Consider the following 24,584-nt stretch of genomic DNA (forward strand, 5'->3'; position numbering starts at 1 on the left):
GCAGTGCTGTGACTGGCTCTGATGCCGGATTGGGAGGGGTATATCAGGTTGTTTCTCTCCAGGTGTTCGGTGAGTTGGAGGTTGATGGCCTTCTCCAGGACTTTGATGGGGAACCAGAGAGATTGAGCGGTAATTCTGGGGCTCACTGGGTTCTGCAGAGGGCTTCTTGAGGAGGGGTCTGATCTCTGCGTGTTTCCAGGGTTCTCAAAAAGTGTCTGTGGTTAACGAGGCATTGAGAATGGTGGTGAGCTGGCGGCTGATCTAGTTTCTTCCGAGATTGAAGATCCTGTGGGCCAGAGGTTGGTGGGTGCTCTCAAGTGGATGGAGCTGATGAGTGTGATCGTGTTCGGAGTTGTCCCCATGTGGTGAGCTGGTGGTCACCGGTGGCAGTTGATAGGATGTTGGGGAGATCGTAGGGTTGGGGATCGAAGTTACTGTAGATGGTTTCTGTCTTGTTGTTGAAGTGGTTGGTGAGGCCATTGCAGAGTTATTATGAGGGGGAGTGGAGATTTCGATGGCTGATGGGAGGGCAAACTGACAATGGTGAAGAGTTCCCTGGTTTGGTTGGAGTTATTCTTCATCTGGCAGGACATGGCCTATATTTTTGGGATCTTTGATCTGGCGGTGGTAGTCATTGAGGCCCGTTTTGAAGTTGGCTCAGTAGATGTGGTTCATGCTTTTGCGACATCTTCTCTCCAGTTGTTTGCACCTGCGTTTTGATTTGCTGAGTTCCGGGGTATACCAGTTGGCTTTTTTGGTGGTTCTGTGGGTCTTGGCTGGTTCGGTCCGGCCAACCAGTGAGACGGAGCTGATGATTCAGTTGTTAAAGTTCTGTACTGTGTGATCCAAGTTGGTGGTTACGGGCTGTGAGGTGCTGAGGGAGTTGGTCTTTTGCTGCTGAGTGACCTTGGTCTAGCCACTGGAGTGGGTGCTGTGGTGGATGGGGAGGCTTGCTGGGGGGATCCGATGAGGGTGAAGTACGCGATGTAGTGGCCCGACCAGTTGTGAGTTCTGTGGTGGGGCTGTAGCTGGTTCTGTTGCTGGACATGAAGATGGGGTCCAGCGTGTGTCCTGCTTTGTGCGTGGGGCTTGTGACCAGCTGCTTGAGGCCGATGTTGTCCAGTCTTTCCGGTAGGTTTGGAGTTGGTGTCAGTGGGGTCGCCCAGGCGACAGTTGAGGTCTCCTAGGAAGACGCAGTGTTCGGATTCAGTGGCGAGCGGGGTGATGAATTCAGTGATGGCATCATTGAGTTTGGTTCTTGGTCCTGGTGGTCTGCATGGAAGGGTGCCTTTAAATAGAAGAAACTCTGCCATTTGGACCCAAAAGGAGCGTGGGCCTTCTACCTTGACTGAATCCGAGAGTTCCTGGTGAATTACCAACTCTTTGTGGGGTATGTGGGCGCAAAGAAAGGTCGGGCGGTGCAGAAGCAAACTGTCTCTAGTTGAGTCCTACTCTGCATCAAGATCTGCTATGCACTGGCCAAGAAGCAACCTCCAGAAGGTTTGCGAGCTCATTCCACCAAAGTTGCGATCACCGCATTATCACGTAGAGTTCCGGTCCTGAAAATCAGCCAGGCAGCACATGTTTACCAAACACTACTGCCTGGGCAGTCATCTCTGTAGGGATGGGCACTTTGCTGCTTCTTTCCTGCAGCACTTCCTTGTTTGAAATTGATCCGCAGACCCATCTCCGGGGAAGGATTGCATGGGTGTAAGAAAGTGCCCTCTTTCTTGGCATGCTTACCCCCATTTTCCACCTGTTGTCAGGGTGTTTGACTCTGTTCACTTGGATCCTGCTAACCAGGACGCCAGTGATTTTGCTCTCTCCCTGTAAATTTGTTTGCTTGAACTTCACACACCCCACAGTTGGCATACTGGTACCCCCTTGAAAGTCACTAGTATATGGTACCAAGGGCATTGGGGTACTAGGGATCCCCATGGGCTACAGCATGTATTATGCCACCCATGGGGAGCCCATGTAAATGTGTCTGCAGGCCTGCCATTGCAGCCTGTGTGAAAAGGTGCATACACCATTTCACTACAGGTCACTGAACGAGGTCACTAAGTCACCCCTATGGTAGGCCCTCCTAGCCCAGAGGGCAGGGTGCAAGTACCTGTGTGTAAGGGCACCCCTCCACTAGCAGAGGTGCCCCCATGAACTCCAGTTCCCCCATGAACTCCAGTTCCATTTTCCTGGACTTCGTGAGTGCGGGGATGCCATTTTATGCGTGTACTGGACATAGGTCACTACCTATATCCAGCTACATAATGGTAACTCCGAACCTGGGCATGTTTGGTATCAAACATGTCGGAATCCTACCCCAATACTGTTGACAGTATTGGAAGTATGATTCCATGCACTCTGGGGGCTCCTTAAAGGACCCCCAGCATTGCTCTTACCAGCTTTCTGGGGTTTTCCAGGCAGCCAAAGCTACTGCCACCCCTCATACTGGTTTCTGCTCTCCTGCTGCTTGATCAGCTCAAGCCCAGAACAAAGGATTTCCTGTGGTAGAGGAAGGGGGTAACACCCTCTCCCTTTGGAAATAGGTGTTGCATGGCTTGGGAGGGGTAGCCTCCCCAAGCCACTGGTATGCTTTGAAGGGCACATTTTGTGCCCCCCCCTTGCATAAACCATTCTGCACCGGTTCTGGGACCTCCAGTCCCTACTCTGCCATTTTGAATTTAAGGTGGGCGGAAGCCTCGGGGAACATCTGAGTGGCCAGGTCAGGCAGGTGACGTCGGAGCCCCCTCCTGATAGGTGGTCACCTGGCTAGGTGACCAATCCCCCCTTTCAGGGCTATTTAGGGTCACCTTTTTGGGTGGGTCCTCAGATTCGGCTTGCAAGATTCCAGCAGGACTCTTCTGCAACCTCTACTTACACTTCTAGCCACTGGAACCACGACTCGACCCTCCAGGAACCGACACTCTGCATTCACGACGAAGACTCTGCTTGCAGGATTGTTTTTCAGCTTCTGCCCCATTTCCTCCGGCTGTGCATCCTCTGAGGGCAGCAGGTCTTCAGTCTGCATGAGAAGGAAGAAGGAATCTCCCTTGGAGTGAAGGAGTCACTCCCCTGCATTTGCAGACACCAAGTACAACGACGACCGGCTGTGTGGATCTCCTCTCATCCTGAGCTGTGTGGATCCTGCAACACAGGTGGTGGTCTGGAGTTGTCCCCTTGGTCCTCTCTACCAGCTATCCAACTTTGGTGGAGGTAAGCCCTTGCCTTCCCACACAGGACAGTACCCCATGCACCACGTCTCTTGCAGCTACCAAGGCTTGTTGGCATCTCCTCCAAGGGATCTTCAGGCTCCGTATAGCCCCAGCACTCTTCTGTGCGACACACAGCCCTCTGAGCGCTTGTCCTGCGGTGTGCGTCCCTTCTTCAGTTGTGCTTTGTGGGCTCCTCTGCAACTCCTGGTTCCTCTTCCAGTGGATCTCCTGTCGGGCTGCCTTTTCTTCTGTGGACTCTCTGCCTTGCTGAGGGTTCCCCAGGACTCTCCACGTGGGTTGAGGCCTCCTGGACCTTGCTGGTCCCCGGCAGCTTCACTTTTTCTTCATTGCGACTTCTGCCTTTGCCAAGGCTTGTTGGTGGTTTCTCACACCACTAACTGACTGCAATCTTCCATCCGGTGTGGGACGTCGACTGCATCCTCCAGGAACTCTTCACTGACTCTACAGCTGCATTGCTGACCGTCTTAGTCCTACCATCGACCAACCCCTGCAACCACAGACGGGTGGGTAGTGGTTCCTGCTCCCACAGGAAACTTCTGTGACTTCTAGACTTGGTCCCCTTCTTCCACAGATCTTCCTCTTCAGGAATCCACCACTGGTTTCTTGCAGTCCTGTCTGGGTGTTCCGTTATCTTATTTTTAGTCCTTTTTGGTGGTTTGGAGAAAATCCAATAACTTACTCCTTTCTTCCTCGTCGCTGGGGGCACTGTGATACTTACCTTTGGGGTTCCCCCAGCTCCCCTGTACACATTCCACTTACCTAGGTGGGGGTCCGGCATTCGCATTCCATATTTTAGCATATGGTTTAGGCTCCCCCTAGGGTCAGAATTGTCTATTGCTATTTGCACTGTTTTCTATCACTTTACATGCCTATTACTGATTGCTAGTGTACATATTTGATGTGTTTACTTACCTCCTATTGGAGTATTGCTTATCTAGTGTTTGGTATTGTGTTACTGTAATAAAGGACCTTTATTTTCGTAACACTGAGTGTTTTCATTCATGTGTGTAAGTGCTGTGTGACTACAGTGGTACTGCATGAGCTTTGCAGGTCTCCTAGATTAGCTTGGCTGCACCCAGAGCTACCTCTAGAGAGCCTGGTTTCTAGACACTGCCTACACTACACTAATAGGGGATACCTGGACCTGATATAAAGTTTTAGTACCTTAGGTACCCACCACACACCAGGCCAGCTTCCTACAATGGGTATCTATTCAAGGTAAGGAATCTGCAGCTAGAAGTCTCTAACAGATGAACAACCTTCTGTAACGCCGTATTTGGTAGAGACTGCCTTGCTGCAGATCCCTTAGGGACCCAACCATCCTCCCCGCTCTGTGAACAGATTTTTAGGGACAAGGATGACCCCTTTCAGGGCCCTCGTTTAGACCCCAGTGGTCTGTGTTCTTCATGGTGCCACGCTTTTGCCGTTGAAAGTCGAGAAAAGAAACTGATGATGGACGCGGAGCCGATTCACACCACCTACCGATGCAGAGGATTACTTCTCACGAAAAATCTTCCAGATCCTCACTGATGTCTGGGGAGAATTCAAAGGTAAGGAATCTGCAGCTAGATATAGTCTCTACCTGATAAGGTGTTACTGCAGGTAAGTAACTTGTTTTTCCAGCCTAGTGAATACTAAAACACAGAGGTGGATTGACTGACATCTTTATTGCAGTCAACAAGTAACAAACCACACTGTTTCCAGGTTTCGTGAGAAAGGGAGAGGGTCAATGAACGTTTATCCTAACTGCCACAACTGGTCAAACAAACACTCTGCTTTCAACATTCTGTGGGTGGGAGAACAATGGCAAAAGTGGGGGGAACAAATTGGTACATGGAACATACCAAATTAAATATGTATTTCGCATGAAAATAGCAAATAAAAACGATAACCCTTATGTTTCTGGTTGAACATTTACTGTCTGAGCTAAAGGCAAACAAGTCTGCCAGCTGAATATTAAGCAGCATGTTCAATGGCATTTATTTCTTTCCAAGGCCAACAACATTTTGTCTGTTATCACTTACGGAATGCAGGAAATCACTGCTCTCGACCAATTTTGGTGCTAATCACCTCACATTGATATGCCAGATTATGTTCTTAAAAAGACCTAATGATAGTGAAGTATAACTAGGCAGCTTTTTTAGTTTGTGTTTGTCTCCTGCAAAAGCTTTGTATTGATTTCTTTAAATTATACATTTTTTTCTGCTTCTATTCTAAAGATGTAAAGGATTTTCAGTCAAACAAAATGTCCCCGAAGACATTGAGCAAACTGAGGGCGTTCTGCAGTGCACCAGAGCACACATTTGGAGCGGAGGAAGAGATTTGTCGAGGAAAAAAAGTAGATTGTTCGGATCAGCACAAAGATGTTGGACGTGTTCAAAGCAGGAAGATGTCTGATTATTCTGAGTCACCACATGGTCAAGCAACACAGAGGGTACGTAAACCTTCAGGCAGACTCTATTCGTGTATTCTGGTTGGAATCTCTGGTGGGTTGACCATTGTCTAAGATGAGCAAGCTAGTTATTGCTGTCCGTTTACTCTCTGTTCCTGGTAGATAACTTGATTTTTGCACTTGGTTTAATCTTGACAGTGCTTTAGCTATCCAGTTAAAAGTACAGTGTGAAAATATATGTAGCTATCGCATGGATGATCAGTTCCCACACTAATCATAATTTTAGAATGAGCACCGCCCCAGTGGCAGAATACTGTCCAAGCCATTCTTTAACTCTACTGTGTCTGAGACTTGCAAGGATTCTGTACTGATGTCATCAAGATAACAGCAGAAGTCTGTCACGGATAGTGTTGAACTGGTGCAACAATTGAGCAAACACATTCCGTGCCGTTTTTGCTTCTTGTAAAGCGGGTTGTGCATAAAGTAAGAGGCTGCCCTGAGGCAGTGCAGGTGTATAAAGGGAGAGGCTGCCCTTGGAAGTTGAGAAGGTCATGAGCAAATGAAGATCATTTTATGGGAAGACAGGAGAAGATCCTGTAACTTCAAACACTGAATCGTCGGCATAAAGGACTGAATATGGACTTCATAGAGTGCCGTTGACCGTGTTGGGGGTTTGGGGGATCTTACAGGGTAGAATTGGGGCATGACTCTATCCTCTTTGTAATGACGGCCGATGTTGTGGAAGATGTAATGCAGTGGTCTTTCATTTTAAAACAAATAAACATCCCTTAAAAAATAAATCAGCTTAGGCATTCTTACAGCACATCTAATTTTTCTTAATAGCAAAACATGGAGTACATTTAGTTTGGCATCCTGTTAATCTTTTAAGCTATAAGGAAGATAGCAAACAAAGTTTGCTATACTTTTCAGAGAGAGGCATTTAATTCTAATTGGTTTGCTGTATTAAATATCACACAGCATAGTACAGTATCCTTTATCTATGCCTTTGGCCTGACAGGCACACTTTTTCAGGTGGATTAGGACAAAATCTGTGTGTTTGAATTCAGTACCATAATATATCGGAGACGATTTTCAAAATATTTGTTGTTGTGCACATTTAACATTCTGTGGACTCAGATCGTTTTTTATTTCCGCATGTCAAGTTCCACAGTCCACGTTTTCCCATACATTATTTCAGTCTTTAATTGACAGTTATTTGTCTTGTAAAAAACACACTAATTCACAATCAGAAGTTTTACCCATCCTGGGTAGTATTTTCAGTTTTTGCAGTGGCCACCCTTGTATCACAGTTTTATACTTGCAAATTAACATGTTTTGTACTCAGACACACAGTTTGTGTTTCATGTTGCTCTGGTGGGCCAAGAGACATACTCAAGTCAGTAATTGTACTGGTTGGTTAATAATGCATGCTTCTCTTCAGATATGGGGGTATCCAAAGTATTAGCTCACGCTTGCTGTAGCGCGTAGAAATCCTAGCTGTTATCTCAGACCAAATGGTGGATCTCGCGCCTTAGGCCAATGGACCGACACAACATTGAATAGAGGGGATGTCAATAGTATATGTCATAATCATTCACAATAAACATCAACAAACATGAAATCAATAATCTAATTACACTGCAATGACCACACCAGTTTATTAAGAAGGTTTATACATTTATTTCCCTATATTAACAATGCTAAAGTCACAAAAATAATTCTCAAACACAAATGATACATATAAAGAATCATCAGTGGTTGGTTAGAATGCCTTAAACTTCTGATTTTAATCAAAGCAAGTAAACAAATTAATTCGAGTATAATGACACAACTTAATAACACCAAAATCTGCACCAGTGAAATAATATACATTGAAGCAATAGATCAAAGAGTGTCAGTATGAATCATAAGTATGTAAAGACAAAATCCCTCACTAGCTTCTAATTAGCATTAACATGTTGGGCTTCATGTAAAAAAATGTAGAAACACTAATTTAGAAAAACATACTAACTCAGGATATATCAAAATAATATTATTATTACTATGCAGCAATTAATTCATGAGTTGCAGCTGGTACCTGTAAAACAAAAGACACGTATAACAATTGCAATTTATACATTCCCCTTAAGATAACAGAAAGATCGCTTCAGTAAGGGGACACCATCAGTAGGAACGATCTATACATTTCCCAAGTCTGCATAACTGCAAAACCCCCCATTAATCTAACTCTGGAAAAATCTTGTATGTTCTGCCAATAGCTCTCTCTGTACCCAAAGAATAAGTGACAAAATATTATATTAACTTTCACAAAACTCATGATTGGTCAGGACATGGGATGCTGTACATTTAGCCAATAATACTAATGTTAGATAAGTAAAAGTTACACATTCATAGTACACTGAATTCTCATTCGACAATTTCTCATTGATGAAATCATTAGCTAAACACAATATATAACAATTTCTTCTTCTCTTCCGTCTCGTCTGTGGATCATTGTTCCAACTCGTCAGAATGTCAGATTCAGGAAGAAACGTCTAACAATGTTGCATCTACGTCCATCCTCGAGGAAACACCACACGTTAGTGACATTTTCTAAACAATAGGACAGTCAAACTCTAGCAATGACCTAATAAATCTGACCTTGTAAGACATAACAGAAAATCCCACTAGAGGTAGCTGTTTACACGTCTATAAACTAATAAACACACTCTTTTAAGTAAGCATTGAGAAATTGAAAAAACCCCACTCTATTACCACTAAAGTTAGCCTAAGTAGAAAACAAAATGGATTATGGTGGCCATTTACAAAAGTCACCCGTTTTGTTAGCATTCATTAGGAAATATCACACATTAGTTAACTAGTGATCAGTACATTATCAATTATAAATTTAATCAGTAAAATCTCTGCTCCTGCACTCTTTAGTTGTGAATGAATGGAAAGAAAGGGGATGTAGGTGGGCCAAGAGACATACTCAAGTCAGTAATTGTACTGGTTAATAATGCATGCTTCTCTTCAGATATGGGGGTATCCAATATCCTATGTGTCTGCAGAAAGAGAAGTTACCCCAATATCCCAAGTACTCAAGCAGTACTCATGGTACACAGGTAGTCGGGAGAATCTAGAAATACGGTCATATGCATGATTCCCTTTCAAAATGTGCTGGCTGGAAGGACATTGAAGGGCTGATGGATTGCCACATTTTTGCATTTCTTCTTTGTCCCTCACTCGTCTCTGCACACACTCCCATGTGTTTGCTTCGGTCAGAGAATAAGGTCGTGGAAGCTCAGCTTTGAATGGAAGGGTGAGGATTACTTCCAGCACTTTCCCTGCTTCTGTCTCACCAAGGCATTGCACTCTGTACAGCCGACCCTGTTACTTGTATTATAGTGCCAGCCACAACTACATTGACTGGGACAGAATGGCGGCAATGGGTTTGGATCCCTCCTTCGTTGCTAGATGTTGTGCCTTTAGCTCCCATTAAAAGCTGACACTGAGACAAGTATTTTACTTAACTATTCTTATTATCATTGCCCTCTCTTACAATGCTCTTGTACTTCTGGGGGAGCTTGTCTTGCACCATGTTGTATCTATATTGATCAATTAAAGAATGCCTCTGCTTCTCCCTTCTTGCCTCTGCTCCTCCTCACGTCCTCAAAAAGGAAGTGATGTCCCTGCCTCAGCTGTGGACCTGGACGAATTACACGCTGCAGAGTGTTAGTACTCTTATCACAACAGTACTGTATATCACCATGTATGTTTGTAACCTCTAAGGTGTAGAGTGCTCAGCAATGTGTAGGGGAAGTCCGAGATATTGCCCCCTCTCTCCCACCAACACCCTGAGGAAGCTAAAATGTTTTTTCCTGGTCCACATCCTCTTATATTGAACAGGAGGGATATTTTTGTGTTCGCTTTCAAAGTCTAAGCCATTTCCAGTTGTTTAGCTTTTGGCCTGCGACAGTCAATATTTTAAAAATGATTTCAGCCAAGGGCATATTCAAAGCTGCACACCCGGCAGATAAGATAGGTGTCCTGTCCCTCCCTGGCATCCTGTCCTCCAAGAAAAGAACACCCGTCAACCACATCTGATCTGGCAGATCTATTTCCCTGTCTGTGAGTTTAGGTAGCAAGTTGCAATTCCATGGAGTTAAGACAAACCTTAGACTCACTTCAAGGGTTTGAAACCAATCTTGATTCTCCCTCTAATTGGAAGAGATCTCTACATCTTTATACAGGGGGGTGTCTGTGTGTGTGTGTTAGTTTATTGAGCTAACTATAGCTTGTGTCCTGTCATGCATAGTTTATGACCTCACAAATTACATCACTCATGACATGTTACATGTCATCATTGATGACATCACTGATGGCAGTTGTGTGAAGCGAGGGAGGGAATGGGGAGAATATACTCCTGTGGTACCATGAGCAAGCATTACCTCTGTGGTACCGTGGGACTTTAAAAGCACCAACCAGTGAAGCTTGCATGGTCCTACATTTGACTCCCACAGGAGTACCACTGTACTTCACAGGAGAGCCGCTCTGGGCACAATTCATTACTCTTTTTATTGTTGGGCCCCAGGGATCCCTTTGGTCCCCCGATCGAGTTGAGTGCAGAGGGGTCAAGAAGTACTACCATACCTCTTTATTTATTTTTTAATTTGGTCAGGACACGGGGCCGAGTTGCCATGTACTCTAATGGCAGCTGCAACATTTTACTGCCAGTTTTGGACAGCCAGTCAAAAGCCCAGTGGGAGATATAGCTCTCTCGGCCAATCAGAAACCCTCATTTTTTTAAATGTATGGTACCATGACACTCCTACAGGAGTCTCATGGGAACAACTGTCCAGATATACCTATTTTTGGTTCCTTTCAAGCCCACCCAGCCATATCTTTAAATTCAAGATTCTCAAAAACGGCTTAACCAATCTACCCCAAATCAAGAAAAGTATGTTCTCTGAGGAAAAATTCGAACTTTCTGCCAAATGTCATTCACTTCCATTCAGCTGTTTTTTTCTGAATCTCTTCTCAAAATTTCCTAAGAGCATTACAATTGGAAATAATGTTTTGGGAGACAACCCCTCCCCCCCCTCCTCTTTTTTCTAAGCTTATATGTGAAAGATGACCTCGTAATTTTTGAGGAAAGAGATTTTGTGGATGGCCAGTTTTGTTTTTGTTTTTGGAAAGTTTTTTGAAGATTTGCCAAACTTCACCAAAGGTATTAGCAAAAACAACACTGTTCGTAGAGAGTATTATATTCTCTGATGAAAAAAAAAAAGGTTTAAGGGACGCTATAGTTGACTGTAAATGTCAGTTAAAGCATACCGTTTTAAACAAACAAAACCATTTAAATTAACCTGTTATAGTTATCCTAAGTGTTAGAAATTGGATCTCTAGTTGGCAGATGTATACACCCTTGTCCAAGTTGGGACCACAGTCTTAGTCAGGGTAAGTCACAACACAATCCAAATTATCCTGTGCTCACCCTCTGGTAGGTTGGCACAGAGCAGGTAGGCCTAACTTAGAAGGCAATGTGTAAAGTATTTGTGCAATATCTCATACCGGCACATAGTGAAAACACAACAACAAGTACTCCACACCAGTTTAAGAAAAAAGATAATATTTCTCTGAATAAAATAAGACCAAAACAACAAAAATCCAGGACGCAGAAGTCAAGATATCACTTTTTAAAGGTTTAAATGAATCTTAATCCTTAAGATTCAGTGGTTGTATCCTTGTAACACACAGAAACTGGGATACGTAAAAAATAATGATGCACAGGGGTTGCAGAGGAGGAGATGCGTTGGCAAATAAGGTGCTGCGTTGAATTTTCCAGCACGGCACTGACGATGCTTCATTTCTTTCCAGACTGTTAGGTGATGTTTCGATTTCAAGGAGTACAGCCTTGGTTCCTCACTACAATGCAGGGATATTTTGACTCCCAGGGACAATGCATTGAAAATCCTTGATGCGTTGGTGAGAAGGAGCAGGCGCTGCGTCGATTTCTGCAGGCATTTTGTTGATTTTCCGACACACACGGATTTTCTTCTCTTTGGTGAAGTCTGTGTGGCCCTGAGACTTCAGAACAGGAGGCAAGCTTAATTCAAGCCCTTGGAGAACACTTGTGGGAAAGGCAGAGTTCTTCTAGCAGTCAGGGGGCAGAAGGGCAACAAGCAGGTCAGCAGTCCTTCTCAGCAAAGCAGTCCAGATGAGTCCTTTGGGCAGCCAGTCAGTCCCTATGACAGAGTCCAGTTGCAGGTCCAGAAGTGTCAGATTGGGCAGGGTTCCCTGATGTATGTGGGACACCTGGTAGATGGTGGCAAAGTGCAGCCCCTCAAGGCAAAGATTGAGACAGTGATGGTCTGGCAGCCACCTAAACCCCAAGTTGAAGTGAGTGCCTTCCTAGGCCTCACTGGCTACTACAGACAATGTTTTAAGGGATTTGGCATCATTATTGCCCCCTTCTAAGAAGCAACCCAGATAGGCGAACTGGACAGAGGCTTGTCAGAAAGCCTTTGATTTCCTCAAGGAAGTCATTTGCACAGCAACTGTGATCAGGGCCCCTGATTACTCCAAGGAATGCATAGTGCAGACGGACGCTTCAGAGTATGGCATAGGGGAGTCTTAGCACAGCTGAATGAGTAGGGCCTAGACCAACCGAAAGCCTTCATTAGCAGGAGGTTACTTCCACAAGAACAGAGGTCGAGTGCCATTGAAAGAGAAGCATTTGCTGTGGTTTGGGTACTGAAGAAGCAGAAACCATACCTGTTTGGGACTCACTTCTGGGTTCAGACAGACCACAGGCCCCTCAGATGGCTCATGCAGATGATGGATAAAAATCCTAAAGTCTTGAGGTGGCCCATCTCCCTACAGGGAATGAACTTTATGGTGGAGCATCTCCCGGGAACTGACCACCGCAATGCTGATGGTCTCTCCAGATTCTTGCGCCTTACTGATGAGAGCTCCCAATGGGTTGCGTAGTGCTCCCGACCTGACGGCCTTAGGGTGGTCATCCTCCAACTTTTTTATGCTGGTTTTAGGACTCTGTGCACTTTACCACTGCTGACTAGTGCTAAAGTGCATGTGCTGTGTCCTCTAAACATGGTAACATTGGCTCCTACCCAATTGGCATATTTAGTTTACATGTAAGCCCCTAGTAAGGTGCACTAGAGGTGCCCAAGGCCTGATAAATGCTACTTATGGACCTGCAGCACTGATTGTGCCATCTTCATAAGTCGTCCCTTAACTATGTCTCAGGCCTGCCATTGCCAGGCCTGTGTGTAGGAAAGTTCCCCTTTTGGCATGGTTACCCCCCCCCCAACGTTTTGCCTGATATCTGATGCGAACTTGACTGAGTGTGTGTTGGGATCCTGCAAACCAGGCCCCAGCACCTGTGTTCCTTTCCTAAAGGGTACCACTGCTTCCACGATTGGCACATTCCTGGAACACAGCTAAGTCCCTTGTAAAAGGTACCACTGTTACTAAGGGCCCTGTGGCCAGGGAGGGTCTCTAAGGGCTGCAGCATATATTGTGCCACCCTAAGGGGCCTCTCACCAAACACATGCACACTGCCATTGTAGATTGTGTGTGTTGATTGGGAGAAAAGGATAAAGGCAACATGGCATTCCTCTCTGGTTGCCATGCTCACCTACCACTGCCTGTGGCATAGGTAAGTCACCCCTCTAGCTGGCCTTTCAGCCCTGAGGCAGGGTGCACTATACCCCAGGTAATGGCATAGCTGCATAAGCTAGTGGAGATGCCCGCCTCCCCTGACCCCACTTTTGGCGGCAGGTCTGGCGGGAAAATTAGTAAACACCAGGATGCATGCCCACCCCAGCTGGGATCACCCCCAGGAGGCCCAGAGCTGAGGTGAAACCCTCCTGGCAGAATCCTCCATTTTGTTTTTGAGGATGTTAGCCGATAGGGCTAGGAATGTGCCCCCCTTCCCAAAGGGAGTGGGCACAGGAAGGATGTAGCAATCCTCTGGGACAGTAACCATTGGCCACTGACCTCTGTAACACTTCTAAATTCAGTATTTAGGGTCACCCCTGTACCTTGCTCTCCAGATTCCTGGTGACCGTAAAATAAGTAGAAGAACTGAAGAGCCATACCAGCAGAGACGTCTCCAGATGACAACTGACTTGGCCCCAGCCAAGCTAATTCTTGATTAGCTGGTGATTTATTCTTGTCTGCAGCTTCAAGAATGCTGCTACAAGAAGACGATGTCTCTTGCAGGACCATCGACCTCTATAAACCCCCAGAGGTCTGCCTGCCTACCCAAGTACCAAGATCTCCCGAGGACAGTGACCCTGTCCACAAAGAAGCCTCCAAGTAGGACTCCAGCACAGCCCCGAATCCGCTTGTCCTGTCCACTCTGCACCTGACGCCCACAGGTGGCCCCCCGGTCCAGAGAAGGTCCCCAGGCGATTTCGACCTCGAGTCCACTCTGGGTTGACCCCTCCTGACCAACATGACTATTCCTGCAGCCTAAATCCAGAGGACCCCCCGGCCGCAACCAGATCTGGTGTGGTTTTCCCAAAGGCTAAATGTACCCCTGCACCCCCATTCCCCTGGCCTTGGGGAACCCAACCGACAGTCCGGCAACGTCCAGTGGGCTTTCTACTTACCTGTCCAGTAGTTGGTTTTCTTCAGTCAATTCCCTGGACCCCATCTGCAGCTTCTTTGTGACCCCCGGTGTTCCATCATTGAAAAGCATTGGGTGCCTGACGCTGTGTTTGCACCCGGCGCCCCTGTGTCCCTGAGGGTGTGTGTCTAGTGCTGACCTGTAGCGCCCCTCTCTCCTATTCTCCCCCACCCCACCCCCCTGGTGCTGATCTAAACCCCCACAGGTCAGTGCCCTGAAGTCGCGGGTACTTACCTGCAAGCTGTTTCTTTCTAAGTGCCCCCAGTCTCCATAGGATTCCATTGGGCCCCTGACTGCACAGTAGGGTAGAGGACGTGTCTCTTGCCATGCCAGTTTTTTCTTCAATAACTTGACTTTGGATGTTTGATTGATAATTTTATTGATGTTATAAAAGTTGTCATGAGTGCTGTAATTTCGCTAACATTTGTAAATTGATTTATCCCAGCAATGTATCCTCTCAGTGAATGTCTCCTTACTAAATATTTCCCTAATGGTAACCCGTTTATCTGCAACTTTTATTTAGTGCATTAGACCTCTGTTTAGATGTTCCCTTGAGCTGACGCACTTCTGAAATTGAAGCCCTTCTTAAATGAGCCTGGTTGCTTAATGCAGAGCCTGCTTGCATGAAACAATCCTGCAAAGTGCTGCACTTGATCTTGAGAATGGATTATATATGAAGATCAGTGTGAATTTGCACTGCATATAGATGATTTACAGGTTTGTGGTTAACAAGCCTTTAATATGTGTTGTTGATTGTGATTGGCCAAAGGTGATGTCTTGCTACTGAACCATGACAAGTTGATGAACTAAGTTGAGTCAAGCTTCCAATTCATCCAGCTGCGTATTTTTTTTCTAAACCTACCTAATGTATAAATATAAAGGGGCTTTTGGCCAGTAGGTTTCATCAATTAGTCTGAATTATCATTCACATTTTGCTTTCACCCAGCCCAGCATATAGCATGGGACATTGGGTTAGCCCCCCTTTCCCATTGGCTTCTTTCACTTTGAGTGACTGCACAAAGCCTGTGCACATTGTTTGTAGTCCAGCTAAAAATAGTCATTTGTCTTCAGTGAGAAAGGTGATTCAAAGTGTGCTTTTCTATTTTACCTTTATATTAGGTTTTAATTACCAACCTTTTTTTTGTCTAAAGTTGTTGTGGGAAAGTCTTTAAGTGACGTTGTAACATCGTAAGTTCTTGAGGTTGGTTTTTAATTCTTGATTAGCTGGTGATTTATTCTTGTCTTCTGCACAAATAATAACTTTAAAAACTCTGGCACAACTGAAAGGCTTGCTATTTACAATGCATAACTAATAAAACTACATCAGTGATTTTGTTTTATTTAATCTTTTATTGCAGGCATATGGCAGTTTCACTTAAGAGGTGGCATGCTTTCTCTTTTCCATTTGTTTTGTGGTTCATACTTGCAATAAAAAATAATTTAAAAAAATGCTTCAGTTTACCAAGGTCCGTCTTTTTTGGCTTTGTCAATGCTTGTTAGATTTGAGGAGCTGTTATCTGTCAGCTCACCATTTAGTTAACCTAGTAAGACCATATTTATGCTAACACACAGATTATTATTACTAGCTTGTCAACAGCAAGCTTAAAATAACATTTTGGAAATAGCTGTTTGGTCTCTGACACTGTTAACTCACCTACTGAGTCAGAACAGAACATACATTTCTGACCTCTTCATACTCCGATCTTAATATAGGACCCGATTCATAAATAATTTTGTGCACTGGCGCAGTAGCTCTTAAACTTTTGACTTCTGGCGACCCCCACTGAATCACTACTGGAATCGGGGGACCGCCCACTGAATCTCTGTTGGAATCCAGGAACCCCTACTGAGTCATTAGTGGAAACCAGGTACCCATCTCGGTCGTTCCTAGAAGCCAGGGACCCCGGCCTAAGCAATTTCAAAGTTTAAAACACAAAAAATACAAGCATTCATCAAACAAAGGCACAAAATTATGAAATATTTTATTTAATTCACAAACCAATATAAAACATAAAACTTTTAATTTTAATATAAAGGCACATTTACGGAATGTTTTATAATTTTCAATTTTGCTTTTTTATTTATATAATTTGTTAATAATATTTTATTTTTATACAGTCATGGACCCCCATCGTAGGTGTCACGGACTCCAGCGATTCCCGTACAACAGGTTAAGAACCACTGCACTAGAGTTCCCATAGGTGTACAAAAATTTCAATTTCTGAAACAAATTTCATATTCTGATTCACATTTCAGGAGTTTTAAAATTTTAGGTTCATAAAGTACACATGCACAAAGAAGAATATGCTAATAAGGCAGCATTGCTGCATTTGCAAATTTGGGGTTCCATGCATGATTGTGGATGTTGGGGTGGGTTTGAAGTGGGAGCAATTTGCAAACTTGCGTGAGTGCTATGTGGCTTATAAGAAGCATTTTACAGGTAGTGTTCCACCCTGTAAGCACAATCAAATTTAATTCTGTGAAAAGCAGTGTAAAGTCTTTCCAGGGTGAGAAATGGTAGGAAATATCAGCCTGTTTAATGAGAGTGAAGGGGAATGGGTATGTCCTTAGAGTAAAACGGTTACATTTTCAAATGTGTCATACTTCCAAATGCAAGTTGATCTTCATTTATTCATGCAACAGCGTTGACGTTTGTAAATTCATCATGCATAAATTAGTGCATTGAAGTACTCCTGAAATCTGACTATTATACATTCTAGGAGTACTTTTAGACGGTAAATGCTTAGGAATACGTATTCAACCCTTCTCTTCAGCGGCTTGCTTTGTGATTCAATCCCATAGTTTTGAATCTTTTTCAAACCTGGTTTTGCCTGCATTCGACCACTTCCTTTGTTAAATAGCATACTCTACTGTTGCTTTCTTGCTTTCCTGTTTTCCTCGAGACAGAAATCACCCTATCAGAGAAAATCTGAAGTATTCATCTGTTGTACTCAAGGCAAAACACAGAGCACACCTATAACTGTGAGACAGTAATTCAGATGCCAAAAACACTGCTATTCCAACTACATTTGCAATGTCTTGGTTTCCAGAAATAACTTTCTTGGGTCTTCAAAGGGTTTATTTCACCCTACTGCTGTTAAAACTCCACTCATTCCATCCAAGACTGCTCATTGTAAGGTAAAAGACTAAGGGGGTCATTCTGACTTTGGCGGGCGGCGGAGGCCGCCCGCCAAAGTCCCGCCATCAGAATACCGCTGCGCGGTCAAAAGACCGCCGCGGTAATTCTGAGTTTCCCGCTGGGCTGGCGGGCGACCGCCAGAAGGCCGCCCGCCAGCCCAGCGGGAAACCCCCTTCCATGAGGATGCCGGCTCCGAATGGAGCCGGCGGAGTGGAAGGGGTGCGACGGGTGCAGTTGCACCGTCGCGATTTTCAGTGTCTGCTTGGCAGACACTGAAAATCATAGTGGGGCCCTGTTAGGGGGCCCCTGCAGTGCCCATGCCATTGGCATGGGCACTGCAGGGGCCCCCAGGGGCCCCACGACACCCATTACCGCCATCCTGTTCCTGGCAGCGAAAACTGCCAGGAACAGGATGGCGGTAAGGGGGTCGGAATCCCCATGGCGGCGCTGCAAGCAGCGCCGCCGTGGAGGATTCCCTGGGGCAGCGGGAAACCGGCGGGACACCGCCGGTTTCCCGTTTCTGACCGCGGCGGTACCGCCGTGGTCAGAATGCCCATGGAAGCACCGCCAGCCTGTTGGCGGTGCTTCCGCGGTCGTTGGCCGCCAGGGTCAGAATGACCCCCTAAAAGTTGAAAAAATAAGAAATCAGTCATTAGATTTTTAGAGCATCTACTTGTCACCCGTGACGGTATCCAGGCACTGGATATTAATGTATGATACTAGCTAAAATGCTGTCCTGACCCAGGATCATCTTAGTCAATTGACGTCCACCGTTTTGAGATTGCAGTACAAACAAGAATTGGTTCGTTCTACAGAGCCCAGGATTTTTGGACTGTAGCCCGCTGATGTGCCAAGAACATTGTTAATTGACAATAGTAAGTGAATTATGTTGGACAATTAATCAAAATATGTCCATAATAGTGCAGCAAATAAAAATAACATTTAAAAAATGTAAACTGTATTAGTTTACTTAAAAATAATAGACAGTGACTGTAGAAAAGTAAACAGTATAGCGATTTCAGTTTAGAATTTAGAATACGCTGGCTGTTAATAATGATATAACCAAGGCCTTACCCTCTGCTCCTCACATGATTAAGTACTTGTAGTGGTTTGGTGTGGCAGGATTTGAACCAGTGTCCCAGTTTAAATATTTAGGTATGATATCACTTGAAATGAATTTCTCACATGGCCGCATTTAAGACCACTGCAACAACTACAACTAATGTGCTTCTTCGATTTGATTACCCTGTTTGGGGGTTTCACTGGTGAAAGCTTTCAAAGGAAAGTTAATTCTACACGCCCCTTACAAGGCAGAGTTGATTTTTTTTTTTAAGATCCGTTCTTAGACTGGGGTGGTCAGAAGGAGCTCAGCCTGAAGAGAGTTGTAAAGCTTGTTACTTGTGCTGTGTTTCAGGTTATAAAGTTAGTGCTGGGTTTGACCTCCTGGAACTTGGCGGCTCACTTGCTATGTTGTGTTTGCTCGTTAAGTTTTGCCCAAAGATAAAATATCTTATTGTTGGAAAGCACTTTTGAAGGGTGTTGGAACATGTGCTGTACATCTCAAGGATTGGTGGGCCGTTTTGTGGGGAGTGTTCTTTTCATGCATTTTCTAACATTTATTCACTTCTGATACTGAATAAACTGATTGGCCCTTTGGCCCAGTTTTTGCTCCTCTTCTTGTGGATGATCTGTACTTGGTAGCCAGACTTTCTATTGTGGGTCTTGGATTGATTGGGGTGCCAAAATCCCTTCCCTTGTTGACTAAAGCTTCCTGATACTAGACTTTGGAACGAGGTGTTAAGTGTGAAGGTGGACATAAATCCACTTAGTGTTTCAGCTCTTTCCTCACAGATCAGTGCTAATAATAAGATTAGTATCTGGAGGTTGTGAGCAAAATAATGATACGTCATGTTTAATGGGACTGTTTTCTGTTTGTACTTCAGCAGGAGATTTTGTTGCCCATTGGTTATGAAACATAATTTTAGTAATTGTCGAGCTTCAAAGCACCTTGGCGCAGGTGACCTCCCTCATTAGATATTGAACTGGTTCTAGTTCAGCTTCTGTATTTGAAAAAGAAAATATTTTAACTAAATAATTATAAATTATTATTTTTGTATTGTTTTAGAAGACTCTTGTCTTCAATAAACATATAATTTAATAATATTAAAATAATAATTTAGGATATACACTACTGACCAGCAACACATTCTCTTCAGCACTAAATAATACAGATTTGGCTAATTGGGTGTTTCTCACTAAACACACATTGGTTTCACTGTTCACTGCTCTCATAGATTTTTAAGCTGCTCCCTTTAGGCCAGGATGTGCTACCCAGCCAAACCTGCATAATGTTCAACAAAGAAAAATTTAATTTCCTTTGTGATTACATACATATCCGATTTTCCATGAATGTCCAGGACCCAGTAATTCTCCTTTCAAGCCATTCCTTACTTTCTACACTTCATAACGTGATGCAGTCCGAGTTCGTTTAAAAGGAATGGATGCAAACAGGGTTTGAGATGACCTCTGAATCTGGACCTAATGCTCTAAAACCTTCCCTCATTCCCAGATGAAGTGCTTCCCTCATTTAAGAACCAAAGGCTTGAAAAGTGGCAATGCAGTGCCATTAGCACTTAAGTAGGATTTGCTAGATTGAGGTGTTGCCAAGTCCTGTTTTTTACAGCTTTGTGAACTGAATAATGTAAGTCTCGCACCAGAGTTGGATGAGCTTCACTTTCCAACTTTGGTGTAACTAATGAATGTATTAGATTCTGAATATCATAATTGTTCATAGTCTTGAAGGCCTCCAAATTGATGTTGACTGCTGGTTTTAAATATCAAGAAGAGACAACATGTTTCAAGTACATTGATTGTGAATGTCCAAGATAAAAGAATCAAGTTCTTGGTTTTGGTGCATTGAGTTGACTATTGACTGGCCTAGTTTGCTGCCAGGTTCCCTGAAATATGTCATAATCTGCCCCATTTGAGCCTCCTAAATATCATATAATGATTCTCAGGTTTAAAAGGATATAATCACTACTTCTTCTGGTCTCCCACCTTTAGAACGTTATGCTCAGTGACCTAATTATCATGCAGAATCATCTGTGGGTTTGTAAGAGCCTAACACACAGGTATTAACTATGGAAAACTGGCACCATAGGTGAACCATGCAATTAATGCCCTCCCGGCCCGCCATCAGGGCAAATTTAAGTTGAGCCTTTTCTTTTTTAATTTGTTTCTTTTTTTTCTCCTTTACCTTACTGCAGTAGGTGACTGCCAAGTTCACTTGTATGGATGGCCACCCCTGTCCAAAAACGTTAAATCTTAGCTCATGGATGTTCATTTCTGAATAAGTGGCAGATCTGCAATGCTTGTGTTGCCTAATAACTGCTCAGGAGCCCATACGCAGACAAGCACTTGAGAAATCCCAGATAACACATGACCTAACATAACAGGAACCTAATAAAAATTACAAATTTATATATTTTCATTTTCCTTTTAACAGGAAGTGGAGCTTGGAGATGACCAATGTGGTTCAATGCAGAAAGTAACTGAAAACCCCAAACAATCTTCTGAAGCAAAACAGACTGGTCGGAGATCCAAAAGCACATACACTCCTTTGGAATTACAGTACATGGAAATCAAAGCAAAAAACAAAGATGCCGTTCTGTGTGTAGAGTGTGGCTACAAGTACAGATTCTTTGGGGAAGATGCAGAGGTAAGGATTTAACTTTTCAATGCAGGAATGATATTTTGCAATGAGAATGTAATAAAATCCATGTCCATTTAAAAATTACCACGCATAGGGACAACAAAATATGAAATGTGGCTCTGTTATTACTAATGTACTTTTTGTAACCCCTGTTTTCACAATTTTCATGTAGTAGTTTAATTTAAAAATACTGTACTCATTACTGAAAGTGGATGTGTAAATGTGGCAGCAGATCCTTGTCCTGATTTAAGCCGGACTCGGCCCCTTCCACCAACCTCGAGCCCCAGAGAAGGCACAAGGACGTCAGTGTGTCTTTCAGTCCCTCTCTCAAACTTTACCTCCCTCAGAGCCAATTCTAAATCTTGTCCCAATGAACCCCACATTTCCAGATCCATCAACGATGCTGCAGCAAATCCAAGATTTTCGTGAGGCCATGCTGTGTCTTTTTGGCATGCTACTACCTTCGTCTGGCAAGCCTCTGGGCCCCAAGAAGCATAAGGTCCTCCACCTGGAACCTCAATGGGGTGGGTTTGCCCTTGGCATTAGCTGGAACCTCTTGACCCGATACGGGCCTCATACCACCATCAATTCTGGCGCCCTGACCTGCGTCAGTCCATTGAGCATCAATGCCATCAGAAGATGAAGCACAACCGATAGAGCTCTCCGACTCCAAGTCAATCTTGCTTTGACCTTGAACGAGGCTGTTCCCTGCTTCCAGTGAGCTGCAGCCTTCCAGCAACCCACTGGACTCTGACACATAGCCCTTGCCTCAAGGAAAGCCTGTGGTCCTCCACAGTCTATTTCGTGCTCATCCCGACAATGACCATTAAGATGAAGGGGTTGAACTAATACATAGATGACAACTGGTTGGAGGAGCTGCAGGATGCCAGTGGCTTGGAAAACTCTCCACACACTGGTCTAGTCTCATCCACTGGTCCTGCCACTGAGGACAGCGCCTCCTTTGCAGTAGTGATGCAGAGGGTGGCTTAAGCACTGGACCTCCGATTGCTCACTCTGAAGGTAAAAGCCAATGTCATATAATAGCTCGTCCAACCTGAACAGACATACAGAGCCTCTTCTGCCTTTTTCAGTGAGTCTAGTGAAAAGTCAGATAGCTCAGTGGAATCGCCCATCTCTAGGTGACAGAGTTTTCCTGACGCAGAACTTGACACCTGAAAGTTTAGTGGATCAGGAATCCATCAGCAAAGTCTACCCTAATGCTTTCTCTTCTACTCCACTGGGTCATGAATCTAAGTGGATCGAAACATTCAGAAAGCTGCCTTGCGCTCGGTCAATAGCACTTGTTTGCTTGGCTGTTACTTTCACACACATTGTAACTCCATTGCCTTGGTTTTGCCTGCTGTACCCAAGGATTTTCGTTCCCACACTGGTCAGGACGGCCGCGATGTGGTGAAATTCACCATCAGGTGTGGGCTGGATACTACAGAATGCATAGGCTGGGCGACTGGCACGAGTGTGAGACTCGGGCGTCGCACCAGGATGAGGTCCACTGGCTTCTCTGGGTACATTCTGTCTTTCGTGATGGCCATGCCCTTTGATGACTCTTGCCTTTTTGGCAATAAAGCAGACTCTAGCCTCAACTATTTAAACAGAGCAGGGCCAGGGCTTGGTGTTTGGGCCTGCCTACCCGGGGAACGACAGTTTCAACATCAGTTTTCTCCCTTTTGTGGATACAGTGGGGGCTTCCAATTCTGCCAGCACCAACCTATGCAACCTGTCCAGAAAACCCCACTGCCATTTTGAGGCTGGAGCTATGGATCGCAAAGACAGCATGGACAGCGTGCAGCCAAGTCTTCACCCCTCCAGCTACCTCAGCCAAAAAGCATCCGTGTGTCCTTCGAGATACACAGCTAACCTGTTGGAGGGAGGATCCTTCATTACCTCAAAGGGTGACAAGCAATCACTTCAGACAGGTGGGTCCTGTAAATTGCGAGACTGCACACTTCAACTCCCTTTCCACCTTACACCACCTTCAGAGTGGCTGACAGTCCCTTTTGGCAAAGAGGGGCCGTTGAGAGGGTACCGGCATCAGAAGTAGGAACTGATTGGCACTCCTGCTACTTTCTGGTGCTAAAGAAGAAGGAGGCCTTTATCTAAATTTAGAGCTTCACTCTCCAAAATGCTTTTCTGCGGAGGGAGACATTCAAGATGTGCTCACTCTGGCCCAGGGTTTGTCTGCCCTCGACTTTGGAGACTGAATGGTAGAGTGGACCTGCAGGGCTTTTATGCCCACATCCCCATCCTGCAGGCCCACAGGGAATATCTGCAGTTCAGAGTAAGGCAGAAACAATTTCACTTGTAGTGCTTCCCTTTTGGCCTTAGCAGTGCCTCTCAGATGTTTACAAATGTGATGGCAGTGGTTACTGCATACCTGGAGGTTGAGGGTGACATTCCACCTATTTGCTGCTGAAGGTGAGCTACTCCCAGGCAGTCATCACACTTCTCCAGAATACGGCAAACCTTCTAACATCATTAGAATTCACTATCAACCAGCTAAAGTTACCCCTGCTCCCCTCTTTCATTGGAGTTATTCTGGTAGTGTAGTTACTACTTCTCACCCGAGCACAGAGTCCAGGACATTCAGACTATGATGTTGATGTTTCAGCCACTGTCCTGGATCTCGGTGAGGATGGTTTTGAGGCTACTGAAATTGTTGGCCTATTAACCAAGCATATCAGATGGGCATACTTGTTCTGCAGTGAGATCTGATACCCCAGTGGGCACAGTTTCAAGGGAAATTGTTCTGTTATGATCACATTTCCGAGTAGATTGCAAAAGACATGCAGTGGAGACTCCTGGACTGCGAGTAGGTCAGTGGCAGACCATACCCCACCCAAAGATATTAACAGTGATGGATGTGATGTTTCATGTAAGGTAAGCCCTTTAAGAGGGAGATGACAAGCATCTTGTATCTGGTGAAGGCCCAGCTCCCCATCATCCTGTTGGAGCTGCAGGCCATATATTTGGCATTAAAAGCTTTATTGCCATCCACCAAAGAGAGGTTGGTATAGGTGCTTATGGACAACACCACCACCATGTGGTACTGTAATAAATAGGGCGAGGTAGGGTTGCTTAACTTATCAGAAGACACTACACCTCTGAAAGTGGCTGGCTAATCACTTGATTTTCCTGGTGGCATGCCACCTGGCAGGATTCCTAAACATCGGGGGATGGGAGACAAACTCAGCCAACAACGCCTAGGAAATCACAAATGGTAGCTACATCTGGATGTGGTGCTAATTGTATTCTGAGAATGGGGAGAACCTTGGCTTGATCTACTTTCCATCGCTAAGAATGCTCAACGTCCACTTTTTTGTAGGTTGGAGTTCTCAGGATGTCTCTCCTTCGGGGATGCATTCCACCTACAGTGGAGGTCAGGACCCCTGCACACCTTCCCACCACTACCTCATCTGTCCTGATTTCTGGGGAAGATCAGGACCTAAAGTCACCAC

At 44.8% G+C, this 24,584-nt stretch overlaps 1 protein-coding gene across 3 annotated transcripts in view; it reads left to right on the forward strand.

The window, feature by feature from the left end:
- Positions 1-24,584, forward strand: part of MSH3 (mutS homolog 3) — a 1,766,808-nt gene that overhangs the window by 96,070 nt on the left and 1,646,154 nt on the right. For all 3 annotated transcript variants that reach the window (XM_069224514.1, XM_069224522.1, XM_069224532.1), the window contains exons 3-4: positions 5,453-5,667; positions 20,905-21,117. In XM_069224514.1, coding sequence (XP_069080615.1) covers positions 5,453-5,667; positions 20,905-21,117 — 428 coding nt within the window. The remainder of the gene's footprint in view (positions 1-5,452; positions 5,668-20,904; positions 21,118-24,584) is intronic.

The sequence above is a fragment of the Pleurodeles waltl genome, chromosome 1_1, assembly GCF_031143425.1.
Source record: "Pleurodeles waltl isolate 20211129_DDA chromosome 1_1, aPleWal1.hap1.20221129, whole genome shotgun sequence".
Taxonomy (NCBI): Eukaryota; Metazoa; Chordata; class Amphibia; order Caudata; family Salamandridae; genus Pleurodeles; species Pleurodeles waltl.